This window comes from Semicossyphus pulcher, unplaced genomic scaffold (assembly GCF_022749685.1).
Source record: "Semicossyphus pulcher isolate SPU_LCO1_2020_fin unplaced genomic scaffold, fSemPul1.0.p SCAF_3, whole genome shotgun sequence".
Taxonomy (NCBI): Eukaryota; Metazoa; Chordata; class Actinopteri; order Labriformes; family Labridae; genus Semicossyphus; species Semicossyphus pulcher.
This window is the reverse complement of record NW_027211704.1, coordinates 10712757-10724759: the sequence shown is the minus strand read 5'-3', so window position 1 is coordinate 10724759 and position 12003 is coordinate 10712757. Positions and strand designations below refer to the sequence as shown.

Here is a 12003-nt window from a genome sequence, read left to right as displayed (position 1 = left end):
ACACCAAACCTCTGGTTGTGTCCTCAACGAGGGAGAGTGAAGTATAAACCTGAGGAGGCCTGGTGGGAATAAAGGAGACTTTCATTAGTCCGAAATATCTTTAGAACATAGACAGAAAACACAGAGGTTTAATTCACAGCAGGACAAAAAGGACAAAGATTAGCTGAGTGGACAGAAGCTGCAGAGGACAGAGGAGACAAACAGCAGCGCTACGCTAACGAATAAAACATCTCTTTATTATTAGACGCTAACTAACTCCAAGTTTTATTACAAAGGAATATTAAGAGTAACTCTTGTTATTTGTCCTTCTTTAACTTGCAGAATAACCTGATTTCCCAAGATGCTTTGAGGATATGAACAGGAAGTGAATCACTGCTCCTGAAAACTCAAGCATTATTTAAATATTGTGGCTAATTGGTACATTTAATGTGCTGAATGAGCTAAATAAAATATATCCTTGGAAAATGAAAGTTTAACTGAATCGAAAAATCACGTCTGTGCGTTCGGTTTGACTATCTCTGATGCTAATGCTAACTCTAAGGGTTTTAAAGGACCCCTGTTAGCTGTTTGTCACAACCCCTATATCTGCAGCCAAACTACAAGAAATAACTTCCTGTTGGTTTCAGAGGACCTGCACTCACCTGTCCCTCTCACTTCCTGCAGCATCCTTACACTCGCTGTGGGAGTTCGGGAGATGAAAGTTGAACTGAAACGGAGAGTTAAAAGTAAACGCATCATGACTCGAACTCACAGAACAACCTGCGTTTGTGTTTTTCTAATAAGTGAAAAATACTGAGTCCCCTGCAGAACACAGGCTCTTTCCCCCTCCTCCACACTGAGGGGTCAGAGGTCAGCTTCAGCTGCTTGTGATTCAGTGTTGTACTGAAGGACATGCCTGCAGAGTCCAGGTTTCTGACCCGACTCTCAGCCTCATTAATCACACACATCCTGCTGCTGCAGAGACACACAGACGCTCCTGCTGCTGGAACCTTTAATGATCAGCTGTATACACCTGAAACCTCACCTTTAATTCACTTTAACCCTTTATTTACTGACATAAAAACACACTCATGAACACAGCAGTAGCATTTAACTCTGAGACTCGTGAATGTACACATTAACGCTGCGATGCAGCAGCAGCAGCAATATCACTAAATCAGTCACATGTTCAGTGTAAACAGTCACATGACCTCCGTGCAGACGCTCTCCTGCAAACATCCTGCTGTTTTTTTTATTCTGTCTGAAAGTTCATGGTGTCAGTAACACTGCAGGAGGTGACACAACAGTCGCTTTTTAAGAAGTTCATGTGGAGAAATGTAACGAGATGAATCAGCTGTTTAAGGTCACATGGTGTTAGCAGCTCTTTAGCCTTCAAAATAAAAGCAGGACCAGGAAGTGAACTTTCCTATCCAGGTGATAGACAGCTTCAGACACCAGAAAGAAACAATGCACATAAACGTCTATGAAATGTATAAATAATATATGATGGCCTGAGAGAGAAGTGTTTGTCTGTTTGTGAATAAAGATGTGAATCTTTACAGTAACATTTAGCACAGAAATTATACATGATAAATGGACATTAAAGGGATATTTCACTGGTATATTAAAGGGGCTTTTCTGTCATCAGATGGAAATATATTAAAGGTTTCCACTCAGAGAAAAACAGAATTAGTTTCTGTAATTTTAATATAATTGGCAAAAGTGATACATCTGTTTAACTGAGTGGAAACAAGAGTTAATAAACATTAATATTAAATATTCTCACTTTTTATTTGTCAAAGACATATAGTATATACAGAAATGTTTAACCGTTTATTGTTTTAATATGAGGGGAAATTGAACAGCTTATTTGCTGTTCTCCTCACAGTCTGTGCTAAAATACATTTACTGAAAATTATTTAAAATCATCTAAGAACATTTTGAGCTTTTTTTTTTTAATTAAAAACTGGTCAAATCTTTCTGTATTTTTTTTTTTACTTTTGTATTTTTTGTGAAGCACTTTGTAACCATGTTAGGAAAATTGCTGTATAAATAAAGTTATTATGAAGTCATTATTAAACAATGAGCTTTAAATATTGTCCAGTTAAGACGCTCTGTCTGTATTGGAGGCTTCAAACTTCCACATCCTGTAAAAACGTCTTTATTACAAAATTGTTTCAATAAAACAGGAACTCTGAGCCGAGTTCTAATGATGACAATATGATTATTTTTCCGGGCTTTGCTGAAGAATCTAAATATTTCTTGTTATTATTAAAAGATCAGTTTTAGAGAGAGACGAGAACAATCAGAGTTTAAGGTTTAACGTGCACACAGCGGGTTTATCTGTGTTAAATGACGAGCACAGTGAGTCAGTGTTTGGTGTTAAAATCAAACCTTCTCATAATCTGAAAAGAGTTTATTTATTATCATTTTATACATGTTTAAATCTTAAATTATTCCTCTTGCAAAACATCCAATCTGAGATCTGATAAGAACAAATGGAGATTTTTGTAAAGAGAGTATAAACTCGTTAAATGGATGTAATGACATTCATACATATCAGAGAGATTTCTCTGTGGTTGTTGGAGCGACAGGTCGTCTCCTGTCTCAGTTTGTGCTTCAGGTTCATGACTCTGCATGTTAACGTGACGCTGTGATCGTCTGATGCCTTGTTCTGTACAGACTGTAACCATGACGCTGATTTTTAACTCTGGTTTTGTTCACGTGAACAATAAAGTTTCTGTTTTGCTGTTTTTTAAAGAGCTGCTTCTTTTCTCTCCTTTAAACTTCAGCTGAACTAAAGCAGCTTCACAGATGATCTGGGTTTTACTGTTTTAATTAACGAACAAGAGAAGTCACCTGGAGGCAGCTGATCTCTCCCGAGGTTTCACTCAAAGAGTTTCTCTTTTTATTTGCGAAATCCTCACACTTCCTCCCATACTTCAAAATAAAGGCCTTTTTTAATGTTGGTCTATTACATCCTGAGGCAAATGCATTTTAATTTGCAGTTGTAACGAGACAAAATATGGAAAAGTTCAAGGAGATAACTTCTGGTGCACACCGCTGCAGATTAGTGATATTTAAAGAGAAATTAATTAAAACATCTTTACGCCTCGTTCACATTAATTCAGGCGGACGGTCACCAGATATCATTTAGTGGTGCTGGACCGTAAATAAAGGTCGGGCCAGCTAAAAGCTAAAGCTAATGATTTTGCCGTCCTGCCCTTCAAACAGAAGGGCTTTGTGGTCCAGTCGTAGTTTACTGCCGTCTGCATGAATCTGTGAACGTGCAGCATTACTTTTATTGTGAAAATCTCCTGCAGGTGATGCAGTTGTTCTCTGTGTCTCAGGTGTAAACCTGTTGTTCTTCCTGCACCTGTGCCGTCGTTTGACGTAGTTGGTTTCCCTGAAGAACTTCAGACTATGTCAGCCTGGATTTAAAGTCTCCTATTCTCTTTTAATGTACGAGAAACACTAAGTTGCAACTTTTGCACTTCCTGTCTTTACCTCGTCTCACCCGAGAATGAGATCCTGTGTCTCAATAAGATCACCTGATAAATTAACATGAATGACATTTTTAATAAGTAACATCTGACAGAGAAGATATGACAGCAGAGGATGTAAGACGAGGAGCAATAGCCGTATTTATGGAAGAAATGCAGCAGTGCATCCTGGGACAAGTTGGCACTGAATGTAACAGAATCACTGCATGTTATTTAACAGTGATAACGTTAACAGGGGAACGTACAGCTGCAGCATTAATTTTTGTACATTAAATGTACTCTAATCTTGTGACTTTGGATGTTAGCTTTAGCATTAATATAAAGTCTCTCAATGATCCAAATTTAACTTCCTATATGAACTCTGACCTGTCGTCTCTGCAGCGTCTCTGTGACTCAGCTAGCAGACGAGTCTCATACTCTCACTGTCTCCTCCGGGAGACAACGGGAGATTTATTACCTTCATCTGAGACCTGGAGCCACCTCAGTGTGTGTGTGTGTGTGTGTGTGTGTGTGTGACTTTAAAATGACTTTTCCTGCAGCCTGGATGACCGCAGGGCTGCACATGTTTCTGTTATTTCTGCTGAGTGTGCCATGTTCATTTTTATATGTGTAACACAGGTAGCTCTCTTCCCTCCTGTTTCTCCCTTTTCTCTTTGGTTTAACTCTTTGTCCTTCTCCAACACTTGATTTTTTCTTCTTCCGGTTTTCTCTGCGACCTTTTTCTGCTTCATGTTGGTCCTCTTTCTTCTTATCTTTGTTTTTTCTCTGGATCTGAGAGTTTAAGCTAGCGGAGCTCAGCTGAGACCAGAGCAACACATTTTACCTGTGTGTACTGTCTGTAAAAAAGAGAACAGAGATGGCTGTTTGTCACCTGTCTACAGGGAAAGAACAGCTTGTTGAGCTAAAAGTGAAGACAAGAAAGATATGAATAAATCATTTAGTAAATCTGGAGGAAGAGACAGAAAATAAAGAGATAGAGGAGCACAGAGATCATGAACGAGACCAGTTTCTGTTTGGAAAATAGATGTTAAAGAGCGACATGTTCGTGTTCGTCTATGAGAGTTTGAAGAAGAAAGAAAAGAGAAAAAGAAGACAAAAGAAGACGAATCAGGTCGAGGTCAGAGAGAGAAAGAGACTGAAGGCAAGAGAGAACAAAGACGAAGAAGAGAAAGAACAAGAAGTGACATGAACTCAGAGGGAAAAAAAGGAAAATAAATGAAGACTAAAGAAGGAGGATGAATAAAATTAGAGGAACGTCAGGGAATAGACGGAACAAAAAGAAGGAAGATAGAGGAGAGAAAAGGGGTGGATGTAGGTGAGAAGATGAGGAAAAGAGGAAGATGAAAAGATGGAGGAGAGAAGGATATACGGGAGGAAGAAAGATATGAAGAAATACAGGAGAAGAAAATAAGAGTAGAGATGGAGGAGGAAAATCAAGCAGGCGGAGGAGAAAGAGGGAGAGAAAAAAGAATGAGGGGAAAAAGATGTGGATGGAGGAGGAATAAATTTAAGGGAGATGAATAAGAGGGAGAAAAATGAAGGATGGAAAGAGATGCAGATGAAGGAGAAAAGATGGTGGAAAAAGAGGGAGATTAAGGAAAATAGAGACGGAGAGGAAGGATGAGGATGGAGGGAGTGAAGAAGAAGTGTGGAGGACAGAAACGAAATCTCCTCCACGCTCAGTGATCTGAATGACAATGAGGACACACACACACACACACACACACTTATTTACATAAGTATTACAAATGCACAGCAGCTCACACACACACACACACACACACACACACACACACACGTGGAGGAAGAATTCAGATCCTTCACTTAAAGGGACAGTTCATATATTTTGTAGAGGTGTTGTTTCAGTGTTTGACCTCGTGTTGCTGTTAGATAACAGACACACACACACACACACACACACACACAGTTTTAAACACTGACAAATAAATGTTTAACATGCAAGCCAAAGATCACTCAATCAGTCTTAAGATCCACATACACATTTAAACATCCACAGAAACTTGTTTAATGTCACTTATTGTACACATTTATATTATGCAGAATTATATTTTAATTGTTTATTTTATTAGTTTTAAGATTCTCTCCTGTTCACTTGCTTCCTTTAAATTCTTCTTTGTTCAGTTTTTGGATCAAAACAGAAGAACTTATTTTTTATGCATACATTTAATTGCAAATAAAGATTCTGAAGGTTGTTTTCATCTCGTCTTAATAACTCACACAGAGCTCAGGCGGTTAAGTGATATTCCCGCAGAAACAAATGTTATTGGGCTGTTTTGGGTGACAGAGTGTGCGGTAAAAAACAGACGGGTAATAAAACGTTAAATTTAATGCAGAAAAAATATTTCCAGGAAACAGAAACACAGAGCAGAAAGTAAAGTCTGAATCTTTATTAGACGATTTTGGCATCAAATATTTCATCAACCAGGTTTTTAATGAGCATTATCAGAACAAAAACTAAAGAATCATATTTAAGATTTTAACAGGATACATTTCAGACTTGTTCTTCTTTTAACTGATAAATTATAACGTAAAGAAGCAGTTTAATGAGATGATATGAATCTAATATGACTGACATCTTCACATCAGCTGCTGCCACCTTTTATTAAATCCTCCTGTGTGTGAAGCAGGAAGTCTGTTTAATTAACAAGACAACAAGGGAGTTTATGATGAATTAATTTATCAGTTGTTAAATTCCAGTGATGCTCATTTAACATCCGTTTCACATTGAGAGGAGTTATTATATGAACAATTAGAAACAAACCCTCTCTCTAAAACAGGAGGAAATAAAAAGGGACCTTTATTTTGGAGGGTAAGTAAACCAGGTCAAACCAAACACTTAAAAGGAGGCATGAATGAGGATGAAGCAAACAGGAAGTAGAAAAGGCTGCTGGGTACTACATGAACATGTCGTCATACCCGGGCGGGGGCATGTGGTCTCTGTCGGGCCTGAAAGACACAAACACGTCCGTCAGACTCTGGATTCAGGCTCACCGGCAGCCTTGCTTACAATTTCCCCCGGTGGACACTTGAGGTATTGCATTGAAAAATTCCCCTGCAGACCCAAAGGTACAACCCCCTTAAACCCCCATTATAACAGTCATTCCTTCAATACTGTTGAGGAGGCGACCAGCTGCAAACAAGATCAATCTAAAATCTCACAGTTACTGTTTTATATTTGTGTGTGTGTCTCACCCCGGTCTGTGTCGTCCGACCGGTCCAAACGGGTCGAAGCGAGCCCCCGGGGGAACAGCTCCGGGAGGGAGGATGTCTGGAATACCGCTGGACGGGTCAAAACCAGAGCGAGGATACCCCGACCGCAACGGGTCCATGATCATCCCGCCACCGCCGCGAGACCTGAGAGGGAGAAGGGAGGTACGACAGAGAGGAGATAAGAGGAGGAAACAGCAGCCTGTGACTTCATAGTGAAAACCTCGTTCAAGAAAACGTTTGCAAATTAATAAATGTAGAGGAATCTTTAAAGGGAAACCCTGCTGTGCATCCTGCAAATCAGCCTCAGTGAGTCTAAACGAGTGTGGGTAATCCTCCTGTCTGTCTCTCTGCCTGTCTGTCTGTGTTTACACTGACTGTTCATCCACAAAATCCAGGATTAGAACAAAAGCTCTCTGATGCTCAAATTTAAATCTAAAAATGAATGTTAGTATTTAATATTGAGAGAGAGACGGACTCACCCGAAGGGATCCAGATCTGCTCCTCCTGCTGCGAACGGGTGCATGGGGTCGGGCCTGAAACACATGAAATAACATTAACCCTCGTTTAATCCAAAAATCCATGAACAGAAAATAGGAACTGCTGCTGCTATAACTGTACGTAAATATAATAACAATATCTGCTGCTTTCTCTGTTCTGTATCATTTCAAACCAGAGCTGCAACCAATGATTTTATTACATTGATTATTCTTCTGATTATTTTAGATTTTTGGTCAAATTTTTAAGACTATTTGTCTACTACTACTTTTAGTTCTATTTGTTTTCATCTTTTTATGATATATTTTAATGCTAAGGAGTCTTTAAATACCTTCACACTGCAAGCATTAGTTCTCAACTTGAATTAAGCGTTTTATTATTTATATCATCAGATGTGTTCGTTCACATTTCGGCGTTAACTGATAAAGAGGATATTTGTCAGTTGCAGTCCTTTGAATGTCTGTAAATGCAGTGCCTCTAAATCCACACGATGACCCAGGTTTCATTTAATATAACGTGTATCCTGAAGCTCAACGTGAAACATGACTAATCCCACTAATAATCCCAGTTATCCTGTTAGTAATACGTATTGAGAGTGAATCACACAGAGACGAGCTGATTTCCGAATCATCCATCCAACCTTCAGGTGTTCTGGATCATTCCTGTTGTCCCTCCTCCTCCTCCTCCTCCTCCTCCTCTCTGTCTCTCCTGTTTCTCTCTCTCTCTGCGGCCCCGACTCACTTTTTGCTCTCTCATCCATCACTCCTTGTCTCTCTGCATCATATTCACTCCTCCCTCCCTCTTTATGCTTCTCTTATTTTCTCCCCCTTTGCTTCTTCAGGTTTTTGTTGACTTTCCCTTCGTCCGTCTTTGTTTTGAGCTCATCTTTATCTCCCCCTCCCCCCCCCCCCTCTCCGTCTCTCCGTCTCTCCTGGGACGAGGAGGCGACAGCAGCGAGGTCGATAAAGTGCTGACATCAGCTCGCATCTCATCTGATCGGGTCACAGCGAAGAGGACGGAGGAGGAGGAGTGATTGAATCTCTCTCTCTCTCTGAAACACACACAGCTCTGCCCTCATTCACTCTCTGCTGCTTAACTCCGTCTAGACTTTCTAAAAGGCACAAACAAACAAAGGAGAATCCCGCCAAAATAAAGCTCCAGTCTCATCCAAACAATCCTTTTTTTTTTAATCAGGAGTCGGGCTGCAAAACTGTACTGCTCATAAAAGCTTTAGTATTGTTTGATTGTTCAATACCTTGACTTATTTATTTGTAAACTCTTTGGCGGTTTGACACTTTTAAAAAAACCTATTTACCATAATATGTTAAAACTAAAGCTCTCTGTCTCAGCTCTCGTACAGGAGCAGCCGGCAGAGTTCTTCATCAGCACAGGAGGACATAAATACATCTCCAGTCCACCACCTTCTTACTGTTTCATGTTACTTTTTAGTACATCTGCTGCCTTAAAGTCAATGACTCAAATCATCACTGAAGAAGGCCCCAAGTGGACTTTTTTGTCTGGATATTTTGTCTGTTAAATCTCTGCACTCGAGTATTTTAGCTGTGTCATTGTACAGCAACATGACAGGCTAGAAGCTTTATAGACAGGGTCTAAAAATGACCCTTCAGTGTTCGGCGTTCAGGTTTTCACCACAGATGTTTCCCCCTCTCCAAAATGAAATGACCCCTTAAAGCAGCTTATTCTCTGTTTCTCTAATGCTCTTTGGTGGGTCGCTGCTGATAACTTTAGCTCACTAGCCGACTTAAATGCTTTATCTAGTTAAAATAAATGGTTAAGAATGACGGTAACGAGACTTGAAACTAAGAAAGTAAATGTTCTAATAAAAAGATAAAAGTTAGTCTTACAGGTAAAGAATAAGAAATGTAGGTTGACATGGGACAGGTCTGCTTGAACTGAAAAAAACTGATGAACTGAAAATAAATAAACCATTATTCAGATCTTCATATTAAAACAGCCAAATATCATCTTCTAAGCACCTGGTAGTTTTTAACTTTATGTTTTAACCAAATAAAGATTCAGACATTCGGATCTTAACAAATCAAAGAAATTAAACTGTCCCTCTGTAACGCGCGTGCACCAAAGAGCATTTAAATAACACAGATTTTTTACATGAAACTGTTTTATTCAGTTTTTAACTGGTTTAATTACCAGGTCTATTTGTTTTTGAGAGGAGGAGACCTCTGTGGATAATTCTGCCCCTGATAAAAGCTTATATTTTATTTATCACTTTATTTTTCTTTTATTTATTTTATTATTCCTTTTTTCATACCTCTGAGAAAACTGCAAACTTACTGTTCTAAAATTTGACAGAATTAACAAGTACATTTTGGATGACATGTGCTCATATAAGTAAAGTAATTATTGTTGGTTTTAGAAGCCATTCTATCGGATATTTATGAGAACACTTTGTGTTTAAGTTTGCGGTGTATGATTATTGTTAGGATGAAGACAGAGACAGAGCCTTGTCATAACGCACCAGTTCGGCTGCGTTCCCTGGCGAGGATGTCTGTTGGGGATGCGGAGGGGGTCGCTGTCGTCTCCTCTCCGTCTCTGCTCGTCCTCCTCCTCCTCCCTCCGACTCTTCCTCTCCGTCCTCTGTCCTGTCGGTCGGTCCTGAGGGGGCAGCAGCTGAGTCTTCACCTTCTCTGACAAACTGTCTGCATCCTTAAACACACTGCAAAAGATAGCTTAGTGTTACTTTCTATTTTTTATACATAAAGCTTCTGTCTTGTTTTGTGCAGTTATTTTATAAACATGTCTGGTTGGAAACATCCAAAACTAAGATTCACACACCAACCTGTCAAATGTTTGCAGCTGCTCAGCATCCACATGATCGCTGATGTTCACTGTCAAGTCTGAGACCTGCTGAGTGCTCGAGTTCTTTACACACAAACAGAGAACATATATTAAAACAGAAACACATAAGCAAAAGATCAATACACGTGATGGATGATTTACAGTATCACACATTAGACTACAGAGCCAAAAATAACCTCTGAAATCTGATGCCAACATATCAGAGTCACGGTACTCTATGAAAAACTTAATACCTGACCTCCTGTGTTCACCTTGGTGCAGTGATGTCACAGAGTACTTATTACACTGTGACATCACTGCAGCAGTATAACATCTAATATCAGGCAATAAGTTTTTTTTGAAAAGTTGAGAATGAAGTTGAACAGCAAGAAAACCATTAAATACATGAGATGTTGATGAGGACCTAAATGTACTAACTGTAGACAGAACAGATCACAACCATAGACTTTTATTTGTTCCCAGTTGTTCTTTTCCACACTGACATGACAACTAATGCTAGCTTAACTGTCTGCATCAGCTTGCATGTTAAAGTCTGCATTATATTAGCCACTTTCAGGTAGGGCAGCTTTGTGCAGTCTGTTTCAGGAGAAAGAATAAGTCCGTGGATGTTCAGGGTTTTCTTTATTTTTGTCACCCACCATCAGGTTAAAGATCAAGGTGGAATCGACAGCGATGGCTTTGAGCAGCAGCTGGTTGTCGCTGTCTTTGGGTTTGTATCTCAGACTGTACAGTTCTTTGTTGCTGCTCCAGTCAGCAGGCAGCAGCTCTGACTTCTTATCACTGCTGCGGGGCTGGAGGAGGGAGAAAAAGCAGAAGAAACGCAGGTGAAAAAAAGGTCAAAAGGACAGTCAGAGTACATCACAATCATCATCATCAGAATTTGTACAGTAGTGCAGTGAAAGGCACTGTTACAGTATGACTGGCCCAAAGTGGAACAGCACTAGGTTAGCTAGCTTAAGATGACATGACAGTTTTTAGACCTCTTCATTACATCTTTATTTTGAAACTGCAGCCTGATATTTTTGCATCAAACACGTCAGCTCGTTAAAACAAAGCTAAAACATATTTTCCAGATGGTGATAGTTGGCTTTAACGTCGGTTATGTACAGTATGATGCTCATTTACGAAGCTAATATCCATTGAGCAGGCGCTAGTTAGCAAGGACAGAATTCCATTAGAAAATCTGACCGTTTTATTTTTTCCTGTTAAGCATAGGTTATTTTACTCGATAAAAAAACAAATTCAGAGTCTGACCCTGAACATTTAGAAGCCATTCTTGAATTCGGCGTATAATAAATTTAGACAGCAGCGATTGATGTGGTGAAAATTTAGCTTAGCTTCTGTTAATACTTCGACACTCCTTACATGAATTCTATCATACAGCGAGGGCTGCACACTGATTGTAGTTGGAAATATGCTACAATTAATTCATAAGCCAGCAATATACATTTCTTCCTCATATTAAATACCGACTACGATGGTGATTGACAATCAGGGTAGAGTAAATATGTAGGATTTTGAACGGAGTTTGGTGTTACGTTGTCTCTACAAGCCATCACATCAGTTGCAGGTATTGTCGGTAACATTACGTTAGATTGTTTTGGCTAATGTTAGCTCATTTAACTTACCTCGTCTCCGGACCCGATGCACCTGTATCCACTCTTTATCATCTCCCAGTGAACGAAACACACAACGGCGTCCTGTGGACAGCCAATGCTACCACTGACACAGGTATATAACACCTCTAACCCCGCCATGTTTCTTGATCAAACAATTATTATAACATCAAGCCCGTATCAAGTCAAGAAATGAAAACGAAAGTCTCAACGGCAGCGTAACGACGTCACGTTCCCCAGCAACAGCAGCCAGTTCCGGTCTGAGACTTTCAATGTAAAACACCAGAAAATAATTTTGATTGAGACAACTTAGTATACTTAATTTAAGCATATAGAACATC

The 12003-nt window shown here is 39.5% G+C and overlaps 1 protein-coding gene across 1 annotated transcript; it reads right to left on the bottom strand.

The window, feature by feature from the left end:
- Nucleotides 1-5875: 5875 nt before the first annotated feature.
- Nucleotides 5876-11897, bottom strand: psmf1 (proteasome inhibitor subunit 1). Its single transcript, XM_069678502.1, has 7 exons — nucleotides 11675-11897; nucleotides 10685-10837; nucleotides 10027-10109; nucleotides 9706-9903; nucleotides 7193-7246; nucleotides 6696-6857; nucleotides 5876-6449 (listed from the first exon to the last, which is right to left on the bottom strand). Exons 1-7 carry the CDS (start codon nucleotides 11801-11803, stop codon nucleotides 6398-6400), a joined length of 831 nt encoding a protein of 276 aa, XP_069534603.1. The 5' UTR covers nucleotides 11804-11897; the 3' UTR covers nucleotides 5876-6397.
- Nucleotides 11898-12003: the final 106 nt, after the last annotated feature.